Raw genomic sequence first — 16,610 nt, forward strand, 5'->3', positions numbered from 1 at the left:
GTTGAAATCTTTGGATTCCACAGCATTTAGAGGAGATTGATGTGAAGTAGGGACACAAACCCATAGGAGAAAGCAGTACTCCATTGAGCTACGGAAAATGACCTCGTATATTGTGAGAAAGTGAGATTTCCCAATGAAGAACTTGGCATGACAGAGGATGCCGAGACCGCAGCTGGCTTTGGAGACTATAGTCTGCTCAGAAAAGGTCAGAGCTGATGGTAAGGCACAATGATTCAACACAACCTTTTCTGGTGGTTGATTGTGGTTACATAAAGGTAGGTTCATTAGAAGATCCCTCCAGAGAGACAGGATGATAATGTTAGATTTGCCATGTTCTAAGTGTCAGACCAGCATCTGATCCATTTCAGGTCGGCAGAGAGGGAATCAGCGGCTACTGGGTTGTCGATGGGATGTGGTATCGCATGGCGTCATGTGTAGGAAAGAGGAAGAGAGATGTTTCAAGAGCATTACAGAGGTCATTGATGGATAATATGAGAAACAGGATTGGGTCCAAGATGGCTTGGGGTAATGAAGCCTGGACTGTTTGCAGCCTTTCCATTGAGAGTGATGTGCTGACAGCATGAATGAAACAAGTCAGCAAGCCAGAAAAGAAGATGGCCTTTTATGCCACAGGCAGAAAACCTGACAAGCAGAAGGGGGTTTCCAGACTGTCAAAAGAAATATATATATATATATATATATAAGGACTTCCGCAAGGATTATACGTGAACACATTGTCATCACCTAACTGGTGATGAGCAGGGCAGAGACAATGTGTTCGCGTGGCAGACGACACTTGTTGCTAACAGGTCGTGCGGCAATTGCTGGGGTGAGACTCGATCTGTGCCTTGCTTCCTCGTCAAGTTAGGGGGTGCGATTTATATATGTATATATATATGTGTGTGTGTGTGTGTGTGTGTGTGTGTGTGTGTGTGTGTGTGTGTGTGTGTGTGTGTGTGTGTGTGTGTGTGTGTGTGTGTGTGTGTGTGTGTGCGCGTGTGTGTGCGTGTGTGTGTGCGTGTGTGCGTGTGTGTTCCCTGACAAGGAACTGCAATGCAAGAGTAGGGCATTAAGCCCATCAAAGTCTGCACTATGAACATATGTTTTTTTTGTTCATGCTCTATCCTTTTTTAAAAAAAATACTGAGCGTCAAGCAAGGAAGCAGCACGCACCATTATTAATCTTTCATATGACCCTGCTGGGGTATGAAACAGCTGACTTCCCAGACTCAGAGTGGACACTCTCACTTACACCACCAAGTCTATAATGCCAAAGAAATGGCCAGAGATGAAGCCATGATCTCTTTCTTGAGATACAGAGCCAATGTCAAATGTTGAGAGAGAATTAGCAACGTGTCCATAGTTGACTGACTGGAATGGAATCCAAACTGATGATGAGAGATGAGGAAACTTGAGAAAAAGAGTACTTGATATCATCAGCAACGATGGATTTGATTACTTTGCTGAGAATGGGAAGTAAGCTTTCTGGTTTGTAGTTGAGAGGATGTTCTTGCAGTTGTTGTAGTTGAGAAGATCCTTCTTGTGTATTTTAGTGATGCTGATTGTCCAAGTAGACAGGATATGGCTTAACGTAAAGGACAGGCTTATGAAAGTAGACGGGTAATGTGAGAGCCGCAGTGCTGGAAATAAGAATATGGGCACTGATGCCGTCTGTGCTCATCGCAAAGGTGGAGTTAAGTTGGCCAGAATGATCTCTACCTGATGAGGTGATTAGTCCCTATCAGTGAGCTTTAGTGAATAACCAGATTTTGTAGCACTGTGGTAGCTCTCCACCAATAGGCAGAGACATTTGGACTTCCACAAGGACACAACCATAGGAGCCAAGAGGGGCAGAGGAGAAACTTGAGGCGTGGGATAGAAAGTTGATCATAAATGCCGGTTCATAATGGAGGATGTGCCATTAGCGGAGAACCTGGTCAGGAGCTTCACAACTTGGGTCAGGCCTCTGAACTTGCAGAAGACCTAACCCTAACCTGCTCATGGTACATCCATCACGCCCATAGTTGAGAGTAAGGTAGTTACGATCACGGAGAAGAGCAGTGCTGTACGAACCCATGAGACGTGAGGTGCAGGTTTGTGAGCAAGCCAGGAATGATGGAGAGAAGGGAAAAGAACAGGGGAAGAAGAAGTAAGTGAAAAGAAGGGCAGGGTTAGAGAAGGGGACAAAATAGGAGCAGAAGGAAGAAATACAGAGAGGGGAAGGAATCGTTTAAATAATCAGTGGCCAGAAGAAGCTGCTAGATTGATGCGTGAAACTATGTACACAGAGGGAAGGGTGGAGGGGAGGGCAGAGATTACCTGGTGTTTCGGATCCTCCCAAGGGAAGGGGACAGCACATCACTGCAAAAAGCAGTTGGTAAGCCCTAATGTCGTTTTCATTATCATTGAAAATTAATCCATAGAAATAATCATGAAAATTATGAACACAATGTTTGGTGTCATCATCTGTTTATTGGAGTCACGTGATGTCCCCTCCCCTTTCGGGAGATACTAAACACCAGGCGCACGATTCCTGTGCAGTCCCGGATGAAGACCACTCGGTGGTCAAAACGTAGGATCTGAGCTTTGCTTAATCAGCAGCGAGACTAATTGGTGGTGCCTTCAGTTTTGAACATCCTGTGGTTTGTTTTTTGAACAGTACGCCATTTATACCAATACCCAAGTCAGAATTTTAAAATGTATCCAGCTTTATTATTTGATACATAGTTATTCAAATTTAGATTATATAATTTGTTTATAATTCTGTTGCTCTAGTTTTCTGAGTTTATTTTTGGCAGTTGCTGGTTCTGGCATTTTTTTTACCATTTGCCAGTTTTTTTTTGTTCTGGTTTTTGTAACAAAAAAAGAAAAAAAAAAAGTGTTTTCTTTTCTGTCCCTCTCCTTTGCTATTTCCTCCCCTCCCACCCTAATCCCCTTCCCAGCATTGCAAACACGCCACGCAGCAGCCAGCACACGACGGATGAAGGGAGGGAGGGAGAGACAGACAGAAACGACGACGGGGACAAAGAATAGACTTCAAGATATGAAACTTACAGACAGCAAGCAAACAAACTAAGGAAACTTTTGGGGTCAAGATATAGTGATAGTAAAAGTAAGAACAAGGTAAGGTGTAGAGTAAGGAACAGAAAAGAAAGAGAAACATAGAAGGTAGTAATTGAACAAACACATCAAAGTTAACAATGGGCAAGAATAATAGACAGTGAGAGAGAGAGGGAGAGAGAAAGAGAGAGAGAGAGGGAGAGGGGGCGGGAGAGAGAGGGAGAGAGAGGGAGAGAGAGGGGGAGGGAGAGAGAGAGAGAGAGAGGGAGAGAGAGGGGGAGGGAGAGGAAGAAAGAGAGGGTGGCAATCATCTCTTGAACATCATGAGTTCCATTTTCCACTTTTCTTCCCTACTTTACATCTCACTTTTTCTCTCTGTTATACGGGCTTTCAACAGCACCACCACTCCAGCTCGTCGTCCACATCCCCCTCATCCACCTAGAGGATATCCGCTTGCTCGTTTCCTCGCTCCTCTGTCTGGTAGCCGTCGGCTATGGGTGGTAAGTACACCCGGGCACCAAGATCCTTACTACCGTCTCATGGTAGGCCTCATGGAACCAAATATTTTCTGTGAGTTGGCAGAGCGTTCTGTCACACAGGTATTCATTTTTTGGGGTGGCCGCAATCGTGCCAGAGATGGGAATAAGAAGTTTGTTAGAGGTTTCTCTGGTAGACTTCGCCACATTACATTTGGAGGAAACGTGATTGAGACAGCCATAGGACCTTCTATAGTCCGACGGTTTGCATCCTTCTTAAAGTTGAAGCCTGGAAAATTTGAAATGGTGCTACTCCGAAAAAATCTTCGCATGCATGAGCGTTACCCCTACCCAGTGAGAATGGAAGCCATCTTTGAATTAATTGACAGGGCACCTGGGAGACACCTCGAGAAGTTGAGGCATCGCGAATTTGTGAAAAAGTGTCGTGTAGCAGGAGTTGAAGGGTCAGTAGAAACATTGACCAAAGGGAAGGGAAGTAATAGGACAGTGGCTTTAATCAACAGCCATGTGACAGGAAATAAAAGTAATGTGGGTGTGGTGAGAGGTATGAGGCGTGGTGGTAGCAATAACCGGGGTTTGAGGTTTGGAGGATCCTTGCCACAGCAGCACATTCACAAGCAGCAACCTTCATCAAAGAAGACTGAGGTGCAGGGAGAGGCTGAGAGGTTTGCTGTGACCATTTCCATGACAACTAAGGTGTCCTTGCTGTCTGCAGTCAGTCATGAAAGCCGAGTTTTAGCTTCACCAACACCGAATATTGAAACCTTCCAGAGATCTGATAAATATGAAAAGAAAGATACAAGTGCAGTCAGTGAGGAATACAAAGATAATGTGAGGGTAAAAAGTGAGGAAGTGAAGACAGAGATTGAGAGAATGCCATCACAACGGGAGAAATTACCAGAAGAGGGTGTTGGAAATGGACGTGAGGAGGAGAAAGTGAGAAGAGGTGATGAGAAAGAAAAAGAGGATGAGTTGATTACAAAAGCTGGAGTGGAAAGAGAAGAGGGTGAGGGAAAGAGGGTGGAACACTCCACTGAAAGAATACGTAATAAAGGAAAGGAAGAAAAAGAGAGATCACCAGAAGTAGGCGAAGAGTTGGAAGGTGATGAATATTTGGAAGAAACAGACGAAGATGAAAAAGGTTTGAAGGAAGCCATTAGAACTGATGGAGTAGAACATTATCAAGTAGAAGATAGTGAAGAACCAGAAGAAGAAATGGGAGGTATTGAAGAAGAAGAAGAAGAAACATCACACCAACCTTTGAGGAAACAATATCGAATTATGGTCAGAAAACCGAATCGACAAAGAGGGCTTTTGAGGATGTCTAGTCGGAGGAACAGAAACAACAAAAGGAAGAATATGAACAGAAGGAGAAAAATCCTGACGGCGAAGTCCAGTGAGGACCTTCAGACAGGCCTGGGTATGCAGAGATTTAGTGGGCAGACACCCAACGCCAGAATGATGGGATTCTTGACTCCATTTCGTAATAGACGAAGATTACTGGTGAGTACCGGTGAGATGCCCATTTTAGCTTCATCGCTTTTGCTAATAAAACGATTATTGTTATTATTATTGCACAATTATTATTCCTGTAACTAATATAGTCTTTGAGTACTGCATGTTATATATTATTCATACATCTCTACATGCAGCTGATTTCATCTTCGAGTGCTGACGAGCCCATGTACGAGCAGCAAAGAGATGCCTACTTGGAACGTGCATGCGAGATGGGGATGCGGCACATCTCGGTGATCTCTTTGCTCGGAAATCACACCCACAGCTCTTTGTCCATCGAACATTTTCACCGTGGTGAGTCCCGTTATATCAGCCGATTCACGTTGAGCACTTGCCATGCTTTTGTGCTATATTTATGGCTTCTTCGTAGGACAAGTGTACAGGTATAAGGGCGAGTTAACCTGCTCACATCATAAAACAAACTTTTATACAATTTTTTACATTTTAATAAAAATATTTATTATTATATATATAATTTTATAATTTTTATATAATTACTAGCTGAAAGCACCCGGCGTTGCCTGGGTTATTTTTGAATGAATTTACTACTATAATTCAGCTTTTACTCGTGGCCGTAGAAGATTGACTACTATAATTCAGCTCAGCTTTTAATTGCGAAATGGGACCAGCCCGGCCGAGGCGGCCTCGACCGGCCTCGCCACCTAGCCTATAACCTTCCCAGGGCCCGTCCCGACATTTTAAGTTCTTTTTGAATGAATTTACTACTATAATTCAGCTTTTACTCACGGCCGTAGAAGAATGACAACTATAATTCAGCTCAGCTTTTAATTGTGAAATGGGCGGCGCGGCCTCACCACCGAGCCTATAACCTTCCCGGGGCCCGTCCCGACATTTTTGGTTCTTTTTGAATGAATTTACTACCATAATTCAGCTTTTACTCGCGGCCGTAGAAGATTGACTACTATATTTCAGCTCAGCTTTTAATTGCGAATTGGGCCCAGCCCGGCCGAAGCGGCCCCAACCGGCCTCGCCACCTAGCCTATAACCTTCCCGGGGCCAGTCCCGACATTTTTTGTATTGGAGGTTTCCTCCTATCTTTCACCGTTCAGGAGATTAGCTTGTGCAGACAAACAAACAAAAACTTTATTTTATAATATAGAGAGATATAATCAACACATATTTTTTATAATTTGCATTATTAACAGAACAACAACAAAGCTGGGATTTTAATTGAAGACTTGATCACTGACTTTGTGTTGGTGATCTGCTGGGAGAATAAGCAATTAAACTTTTATGGACGTTTTGCAATATGTTTTTCTCGTCTTCATTAAATTATTGCTCAATCATAACGATTCTTATTGAATTTCAGGCCATTAACCTGGTCGAAGGAGGCATATCAGTGAATAAAGTGAAGATATCTCGATGCATATAGGAATGTGAAAATTTTAGAGCTTTTTAGTCTTAGATGTGATAAAAATGTGACCTCGCTCAAAACTTATGGTATAAAAATTAACTTTGTTTGGGTTTACCTCTATGACATTCTCCTCTAAGTATCTACCTTCAGAAAGTATTCACACCCCTTGACTTTTTTCACATTTTGTTGTGTTACAGTCGGAATTTAAAATGGATTAAATTGAGATTTTTTGTCATTGATTTACACATAATATCCCATAATGTCAATGGATTTTTTAAATTATTTTTTTAACAAAATAATTAAAAACGAAATACAGAAATATCTAATTCAGACATCTGTGTCCATATCTCTGTCTGTCGATGTATCGATCTATCTATAAACCTATCTAATCTCTTTATCTCGTGAATACATATCTTCCCAGCCATGATTTAATAATTACAACCTTGATATACAAGTTGCATAATTACTGAAGTGCAGCTATTCTGCTGATGCAGTCAGTACCCCTGTAGATTAGGGCAGTGAATTTGGCCTAGATTATACGAGTACCTGGTTTCCTACCCTTTATAAATGGTAAGTGTGAACGTTCAGGAAAAGTCCAACAATGTATGCCTTTGTATACAATCAAACATTATTGGCAAATTTTCAATCCCTGCCTGACATTTCATATCAGATTTCAAGTTTTTCCATACCTTTTGGCAACCTATAATGATATAGCTCTGCAGCTGTAATTGCAGTTTCACCTTCATGTTAAAAATTTGTACCTTTTAATTGTTAATGGATCTTGATCATCATTGAACATCGAGGTAGTTAACATACCTGGCTTGATATATGCAGTAGAATGCTTGATGTTGCATTTTTGTATGAAGTGTATGATTAACATTTGCACATGTGAAAGACCTACTACTGTGAGTATCTTGATGATATAAGTAAAGTGCATTTATTTATGATTACTATATAATGTATTAAGGTGTGCCTTGTGCTACTTTGTCTTCAAGTGGTTATACTGTGACTTGATATTCCCTGACAGAGAACGAGACCTCCTTGGCCACTCAATCCAACAGATATACCAGACCTTGGAATCTGGCCTGGAAGCTGCGACAAATGTATGGCCTTACAGATGGCGAATTCCTCATGGCCTTGACGGATCTCGACCTCAAGGTCAAGGTCAGAATCCAGGAATCGAGAAAGAATGTTGGAGAAATTATTAACGCATGACACATGTACAGAGTTGTGTACTTGTTCCTTAACCGAGCGAAGTTCCCAAGTTATGGCAGAGGGGCCGAGCATACAGAAGAGGGGTGTGTTTCACACCATCGACCAGACTTGGTGTCAAGACCTTAGGATTGTCTACCATTTAATAAAACACACTAACCCTCTAAAAATCACGGGACACCTCTTCCATATGTGAGAATTGCTGATACATTTGCCTTATTTGCACAAAATGAATACTAGCAACAGGATACGTAAGGTATAAGTAGTTAGTGAATGGCCTCTGGTCACTTTCAGGGAAAGTACACCCTACTTCACATTGGCATTCAAAGGATGGATGTTAATTGGCTCTTAGATAGGGAGGACCTCCATGAGCAATGTTTTAACCTTCCGAGCAAAACCAAAATGAACTTTGAGGAACATCATTGTGAAGTGAAACATTGAAGGAAACAACAAGCATTGAAAATTGCATCATAAAAAAGAAAGCGAAGCCTAGCACAGATTGTTTAATGAAACGGACTTAATTCGTCGGGTCACATAAACCTCCATGATATAAAAGTGTTTCGGGAGTCATGGAGATACGAGGCAAGCAATAACAGTTCATGGAGCCTCTGTGTTGTCACCACATTGAGGTGCAAATAGTGCAATGACCAGATCCTGGGTCCTTTACATTTGGAATTTTGTGGAGCGATGGGTCAGTGTACATATTGTGCAATTCTGATGGCAGGGTCTGTGTAATCTGTGTTGAAACTTAAATGACAGGCCTGACGACATTGATCACAACATCTGGAAAAACTAGAAGCTGCACTATGTGAGGAATGGCAAATAATCTCACCTTAAATCTATTGTACACGACTCACAATAAGTTAGGGATATTGGCAGGTTCTTCGGTGTGGTTGATTTTGTGTATTAATTATGTTGAAAAAAGTTGTTGGTCCTAATTCTATGGTTATTAATGTGTGAAAAAACTCAGCATTCTTGATTTAAATACCCTAACCCTAACCCCTATAAAAACATAAACTCACTCCCACAATATCCCTAACTTATTGTGAGTAGTGTAAACTGGAAGCAGATGTTAGACGTCAAGGTTAAGACTCAGGTTAGGGCATCTGGAGGCCCCTACAAGATGTTAAATGGCTCTGCCAGGGTTTGCATACATTGTCAATAAAATGTGTCCCACGTAACTTTTTGGCAGAGAGTATACAAATTACCTTTGTCAAATAACAAATATAATTTGGAGATAATGTCCATAGTTTCCTCTTAACAACCATTGCAGTGCATGAGAGATGCAATCGGACAGTTGGTATAAGATGAATTAGACAAAGCGAGAGAAAAACTAGAACGGCACTCGGTAGATAGCATACCTCCGCCAGGCTGAACAGTTTACGTTTTGTATCCACTGATAGGCCGGAACTGGATTCAGATCTGAACTCAAATAATCGGCTTGTTCTCGTCACCGAACCAACTTGCACACCATGTTTTGTTATAATCCATCCACAACTTTTTGAAATATCATGCTATATATCGTTTTTGGTCTCATCACTCAATTGTGAAGAATCACTTAAAAAATTATGGTATCCGGATACAGAAGTACCACCTTTGGAGGCCATTTTTCCTCGCAGAGCAGGGCAAGGGTTGGCCTTTTTTGGCACCGTGGTCCCCTTTTTTGAAGCAATGTTTTATGGCCGGATGCCCTTCCTGCCGCCAACCCTGTTAGTCGCCTCTTGCGACACACAGGGAATTACCAGTGAGCTGGTACTCGATTTTGCCGACCTCGGAAAGATGACAGGCTGAGTCAACCCCCCTGGCGTTAATTCAGCGATCGACTGGGATTCGAACCCAGGATCCTAGGATCCCAAGCCAACACCCTAACCGCTAAGCCAACACCAGGCTCCTTATCCGGATACAGATGTCAACCAAAATCTAAGAAATTCGTCCTTGTGACACACCCAACCTGTCCACCAAGTTTTGCCTGAATCTGGCCACAACGTTTGAAAGATCCTGCTCATAAACAGGTAAACAGGGGTGAATATGTAACCTCCGTGTATTTTCGGTGGCAGAATTAACAATCTTCCCTTGCTGTGTCATTGCAGCAATTCTACGAAGTTCCCATTGGGGTGCAAGCCATCTTTGATCTCGTCGATACATTCCCCTCTCGTCTCAGAGAAATGGTGATGGAAAAGGAGACTGTGAACACCTGTAACCAGGAACAGGAGCCTTCGTCTCTCGAGAACTTCCTGGCTCGGTGAAGCCTTGAGAGTTGGAATGCAGTTGGGGGGGGGGGGGGGGGGTTATTCATGGATGTAGAGACGACTGTTTAATGAGTGGAGTGAAAGAGTTGGAGTCATCAGGAAAAGTTCTCTTTTTCCTTGTTTCTTTGTAGGTTCCGGTGGCGCAGACGTCTATTTGCCATTTCTGCACCGTCACACGAGAGCTGGGCGTATCAGCAACAGATATATGCTTTGAATGGACAAGCTTGTGTCTTGGGTACGTCTTTTTCTTCCAATCGATGTGTCTCTTTTGGTTACATCACTTGTATAAATGTGCGGTCTTCCCATCAAATCAGAGTAGAAATGGTCACATGATCAGAAATTACATCATTTGATGAATCTGATGTATGAGCTCATCAAGGTATCCTTGTGCTGTATTAACATGACTTCTCCCCAATGTATTTATCAAAATATTTCACTTCGTCAGAATTTGTTTTGATATGGAATGAATGATATGGTATTAACACTTTCTTCCCATCTTCTTCATCTGCTGATTTCACTTCCAGGGTGCCCCATTTAAATTGCAGTTCAATGAAGCTTGATGCAAAATGCAATCATTCTGAATCTTATGCAGCACAACGAAGTAGTGGGGATTTCCCACAATGCATTAGTAAAAAATATTCCCGAGTGGGCTGATGGTCATCTCTTGAGGTTGTAGCTCAGACCTCTGCTGATTTGAGGGAACCTCTGAAGAAGAAGAAGATTTGAGGGAACCCTCCCCCCCCCCCCTGAAGTGAAGGAAGTCCCCTGATCCCCTGGGAGGCCGCGTGATCCGAAATCTAAAAATATAAACCCGAGTGATCCTGTCAACCATCGTGGAGAAAGGTTGTAACGGGTTTCAGAGCAATTGGTTGCTATCTGAGGGACGAGTAGGGATCTGAAGTTTCAGGGGTAACCCCCCTCCTCCCCCCCCCCCCCCCACCCTTGGAAGCCCCCATGATCAGTGATCGAAAAATACGAAATCGGAAAATGTAAGACTGAGCGATTCTGTGGACCATCGAGTAGAAGGGTTGTATCAGGTTTCAGAGCAATTGGTTGGAAAATAAGGTGTGTGTGGAGATCTGAAATTTGGTGGGGGTAACCTCCCCTTCCCCCCGGGGAGCACCATTATCTGAAATTGGAAGATCAAAGCCCGAGCGATTGTGCGGGCTACTGTCTTGTATTCATTTTTTCAACTTTCAGAACAATTAGCTGGGTGATAAGGGAGGAGTAGCAAAAATAGCAAAACACCAACGGACAGACGATCAGACGATGGACATCCGGACAGACATCACGACCCATTTTACGTGTTCATCTCTTCGAGAATCGAAATAAAAAATAAAAAATATATTCTTATGATTTTAAGATATGAGATGTACCCTTTAACGTGGATTTGAAAAGTGATTTTGTTGCTGTTTTTTGTGTATAATGTATATATACTACTCTATTGTCCATTTACACAAGCACTTTATGCATGAACAATGGTTGTACTGTTTTCTGTCATGAACCCGCACCCAAAATGTATGAACGTGGCTGTGTACAGGTCTAAGGCATATAGTAGTGCTGAACATGCTTGGAGAAGGAGAGGATGCATCAGGAGAGTTCCTGTTGTACTCCATCAATGGTGTGTAACGACCAGTGTGCATGCCTTACCCACACACCCCGTTATTTATTTTCCAAATTGTCACCTGTTTCTTTCATCTTGGCCCCTCGTGTATGTGCATTACTGCTATGTTTCAGGAACAGGAACGGTTCATACTGAAGTAATTGGTGCTGCTCTCGTGAATGACATTCGGAAATATTTCCAGGTAGGAGGTCATGGGTGCATTGCTGCATGATCTTACTATAATTCACCAAATGTCCATCCGTCTGTCCGTTTGAAGGTACCGCAAAAACAGCTCAACCGATCGCAACGATATTTTGGGTGGGTATTCCTGGGACCCCTGGGAGTTAAATAGGCTATATTGATTTTCCAATTTGTCCAAGTTTTTCAAGTTTTCCAAGTTTTCCAATTTTCCAGTTTTTCCAAACACGATGGAATAATATTTACCGATATGAACAGTGATGTGGCTTTTATTGAAATTCTACAAATACTGTTTAGATTTTGATGACAATTATGCATCTGCAGCAAATGTGGAAGTGGACAGATGACGGCAATGCGCGGGTTTGATAATATCCAAATACAACCGTCATTCAATCGTAATGTTTAATCGTTCAACGTTAATCGTGTTAATCGTTTTGTTCAAGTATCAATTGATGATTGGAATTTGGTGAATACAATTACGATTTTGAATTCGTAATTGTGTTCACCCAACCGTACAGAACTTCACATCAGGATTTAAATATTTGTTTCTGTCACGAATGTTGTTAAAAGTTAATTTTTTATATTAATGTTATTTCATTTGTGATTGGAGTTATGCTGTTTGGAATTAAAAAAGAGATATCGAGTTCAAGTGAATGCCTAATGCCGTGATGGTTTCTACTTTCTAAACATGAAATTTGCGGATTGCCATATGCAGATTCGCCATTGACTGGGTATGGAACACACGTACCCGTTTGTTTGCCAACGGGTACGTTTTTCATGAAACTCCATCAAGAATTTGCTGTCCATGTCTGACGTGCGAATGAAGGTGCTACAGGAATGTGGAATTTATTGGTTTCATGCTTTAGCATTCGCCGTTTCTGCATTGTCTGTTTGCTTCTGGCCTCCCACCCGTGCGTAGCACGGGTACCTCACTAGTTTGTATAATGGTGCAAGTAGCATCATACTTCACAATACAAAAGGAACAGAATGAAAATCTTTTTTTTGCTTAACAAGCACATTTCCAATTTAACCTGTTCAAAGTAGACAGGAAGTACAATTACCCCGTTAAGTGAGGGGTTGCTATCTGTACGTCACTTCGTTGTGTCAACAGAAGATGATGCATCTCTACTTCCTGAATGATAGTCATGAACCCAGTTTCTACTTCTTGAATGATAGTCCTGAACCCAGTTTCTTCCTCCTGAATGATATTGTCATGAACCCAGTTTCTACTTCCTGAATGATATTGTCATGAACCCAGTTTCTACTTCCTGAATGATAGTCATGAACCCAGTTTCTACTTCCTGAATGATATTGTGTCATGAACCCAGTTTTAATGACCAGGCTCACTCCAACCATGATGTAAAAATAACCAAGGGCAGCAATATCTATGCCAGTCTGTGTGTCATGGGAGTCATCCATGTGCAATGTGGAATGTGCAATGTGGTGATCAACTGAACAATTTGTGTGGGAATGAAATAGACAAAGAACCACAAGAGGAATTGGTTCGGCAAACGGGTTATACTTGAGATTTATTACATGCAATTTTAAAATAACAAATTGAAATGATCTTACGCAGTAGTACCATGACATATTATTAGTACTAGCAGAGACCCGCCCTACGGGCGGCCCTAAGGGCTATCTTGTTCCAAGCGTACAACACATTTTCAGCCATCTCTTATTGAGGATATTTTCTGCTGATACAACTGATTTGACTTGGATTGCTTGATTATTTCCTTTGGTAATATTGCTGGATATCTGTTCAATTCAGGTGGCCTTGGTTTTTGAGGCATCTACATTTTCCAGAAAAAAACAAACCTCAACCGTCACCCTAGCTAACAATACCCACGACCAAACCACACTCACCTCTTTCCCCCTCCCCCCCCCCCCTCCACCATCTCTTAAAAATCCCTCTTCAACCATCCCCCTAGCTAACAATACCCATAACAACCCCACAGCACTCTCTTTCCTTCCCTCTACCATCCTCTCACAAACCCCTATCAACCATCACCCTAGCTAACAATAATCATGACCACCCCACCCCACACCACCATACACCATCTCGATGTTCAACTTAGGTGGCCTTGGTTTTTGAGGCATCCCAATTTTCCAAAAAACAAAAAACAAACCATCAACCATCACCCTAGCTAACAGTACCCAAGTCCTCCCTACACCCTCCTCTTCCTCCCCCTCCCCACCCCTCTACCATGCCCTCACAATCCCCTGACAACCGTCACAACCTACAACCCTACAACCGTTGCCAACAATACTCACGACAACCCCACACCACCCCTACACAATCCCCCATCAACTACCACCGTAACTAACAATACTCACGACCACCCCACACCATCCCCAACAACCATCACCCTAGCTAATACAATACCCATGACCAACCCACACACCGCGCCGCCTCCAACATCCCCAATCATTACCGGAATCCGAGCTCTCTATGTACTGTCGCCGGCAGGATCACAGTGAGTTCACAATGTGATGTCACTGGCAAACTCGAAAATCGACACTCTAGGGCTTTTTTCGGCACTTTGTGATTCACAAATACAATAAAATAAAATAAAATTCCCTTCAAATTAGACTGTGATTAATGATTGTCAATGGTTTTCAGAAGAAAAAAAAATTGTGTTTGCATTCCCCTTTAAGGGCCTTTTGGGTCTCCGGTGTCTTTTCGGTCTTTTGGTTCTTTTCGGTCTTCAGGGTGTTTTTCATCTTTTGGGTCTTTGGTGTCTTTTCAGTCTTTGGGGTCTCTTTGGGGGTGTTTCGGTCTTCAGGGTCTTTAAGGGTATTTGGGGTTTTTGGGGTATTTTGGATCTTTGGGGTATTTTGGATCTTTGGGGTCCATTGGGTCTCCGGGGTATTTTTGGTGTTTGGGGTATTTTGTGTCTTTGTGGTCTTTTGGATCTACAGGATATTTTGTGTCTTTGGGGTCTTTACAATATTTTAGGTATTTGGGGTATTTGGGGTCTTTTGGGTCTTTGGGGTCTTTTCAGTCTTTGTTTTTTTTTTAGGTCTTTGGGTTTTTTAGGGTCTTCAGGATATTTTGGGTCTTCGGGGTCCTTTCAATATATTAGGTCTTTGGGGTCTTTTCGGTGTTTGGGTATTTTGGGTCTTCGGGGTCTTTGGGCCTTTTGGGACTTTTGGGTCTTTTTAGTCTTTGGGGTCTTTTCAGTCTTTGGGGTCTTTTCAGTCTTTGGGGTATTTTGGGTCTTCGGGGTCTTTTGGGTCTTCGGGGCCTTTTGGGTCTTTTCAGTCTTTGGGGTATCTTGTGTCTTTTCAGTCTTTGGGGTAGGTATCTTGTGTCTTTTCAGTCTTTGGGGTATCTTGGGGTCTTTGGGGTCTTTTGGGTCTTTGGGGTCTTTTGGGTCTTCGGGGTCTTTTCGGTGTTTGGGTCTTTGGGATCTTTTCAGTCTTTGGGGTATTTTGGGTCTTCGGGGCCTTTTGGGTCTTCGGGGTACTTTAGGGTACTGGCAGTATTTCAGCTACGGTGACAGTTGAGGTACAGTTAAGTATTTCAGGTTACAATTGTGGGTGGCATCAAGTCAGCTGTCCAACCAATGGGTGAAGAGCGGTCATACATACATACATACATACATACATACATACATACATACATACATACATACATACAAACACTTGCCCCATTATATATAGAGATATACAAGAAATTCCAACAAAAACTTCCGTTTTATGCTTACATCTATAATACCTCGTCTCAGTTCTGTGTTTGAGCATGCTGGACAGATCCGTAGTGTCTTTCTCTTATCGTTTCATCTCTATGTTGTCAATTGTGTTTTCATCCAATTTCCACGTCTTAAGTGTACCTTGATGGGGTGTATTATCGAACTTGTGTCCTTGTGAATGTCTGGCCTATCCCCAAAAGCCTCACCTGGTGAGCATTCCCATTTTGTTTCTGCTCTGACACGTGCCTCACTCGGCTTTTTATGCCTTTGCCCCCGAAGGTGGCCAATGGCATTATGTTTTCGAGTTGGCCGACCGTCCGGGCTAAACCTCGTTTTTCTCGGACATAGTCCGTCAACGCTTGCTGGAGACAGACTACGTCTTTACAAGTCACGTATGACCAAGCCCGGGTACTCCAACTAACCCAGGTTAGATCCGAGGCCTATGGGAGGCCATACCTGACGGCTAGTGCAGCTGTCTTCTACCACCTCCTTTCTGCTGCTTACCCTCTGCCCTTTCCGTGTTCTATACCCTCCAGGTTTCTGCAGGGTGAGTGGCATCTGCCAGTAACTTCTGGTGAAACTCTCAAAATCTAGACTCGCTGCTCACTTCCACTCATTTTTTCCTCTTTTCTCCTGCCTGTGGAACCAACTTCTTCAGTCTCTTCAATCTCATTATTCCCTCCAGTGCTTCAAGACAGGTGTTCACCATCACCTCAGATCATCACCCATCCACAACCATGATCTTTTATACCCCAATTAACCCTCCACAAGCCCACCTCTTTCTTGGTTTTCCAGTTTTTTCTTCCACTTCTGTGACTGAGCGTTTGCATGTGTATCCATCTTGTTCACCCCTAACTCATCCCCTTGTTCCATTCTTCTCCACGTCCCTTATCCCTGAAAGTCTCCCTCTATTTTGTCCCCTACCCTAGTTGTTTGTGTATTCCCCCACCCATTGTCCTGCTGTTCGTTTCGTTTTGTTATGCCCTGGTCTGTTCTTTTGTTTTAGCTTCTCCATGAGCCCCATCTCTGCAGACAAATAAAAAAATCGCACCCGTGTCCGAAGGAAGCGGTTCGGTTTCACATTTTAAATATGAAATAGGCAAAGCCTAGAAACGAGCAAACTCCTCAGCAAAGAGTCGGTGAGCTATCTTCGGCAACATGGCCAAATTCAAAATTCCTGCCCTAACTACTGCTGGGAAGACAATGACAA

General features: G+C 42.7%; 1 protein-coding gene across 3 annotated transcripts in view; it reads left to right on the forward strand.

The window, feature by feature from the left end:
- The window catches only part of LOC137425332 (coiled-coil domain-containing protein 80), a 31,236-nt gene that overhangs the window by 1,667 nt on the left and 12,959 nt on the right, over positions 1-16,610 (forward strand). For 2 of the 3 annotated variants that reach the window (XM_068113646.2, XM_078776557.1), the window contains exons 2-8: positions 2,942-5,059; positions 5,209-5,365; positions 7,474-7,610; positions 9,749-9,900; positions 10,039-10,142; positions 11,448-11,528; positions 11,645-11,712. In XM_068113646.2, coding sequence (XP_067969747.2) covers positions 3,383-5,059; positions 5,209-5,365; positions 7,474-7,610; positions 9,749-9,900; positions 10,039-10,142; positions 11,448-11,528; positions 11,645-11,712 — 2,376 coding nt within the window. In that variant the 5' untranslated portion in view covers positions 2,942-3,382. Of the gene's footprint in view, positions 1-2,356; positions 2,377-2,941; positions 5,060-5,208; positions 5,366-7,473; positions 7,611-9,748; positions 9,901-10,038; positions 10,143-11,447; positions 11,529-11,644; positions 11,713-16,610 lie in introns of those variants that run through there. The other variant, XM_078776558.1, reaches the window with a different exon arrangement.

This window comes from Myxine glutinosa, chromosome 4 (assembly GCF_964187855.1).
Source record: "Myxine glutinosa chromosome 4, kmMyxGlut1.1, whole genome shotgun sequence".
Taxonomy (NCBI): Eukaryota; Metazoa; Chordata; class Myxini; order Myxiniformes; family Myxinidae; genus Myxine; species Myxine glutinosa.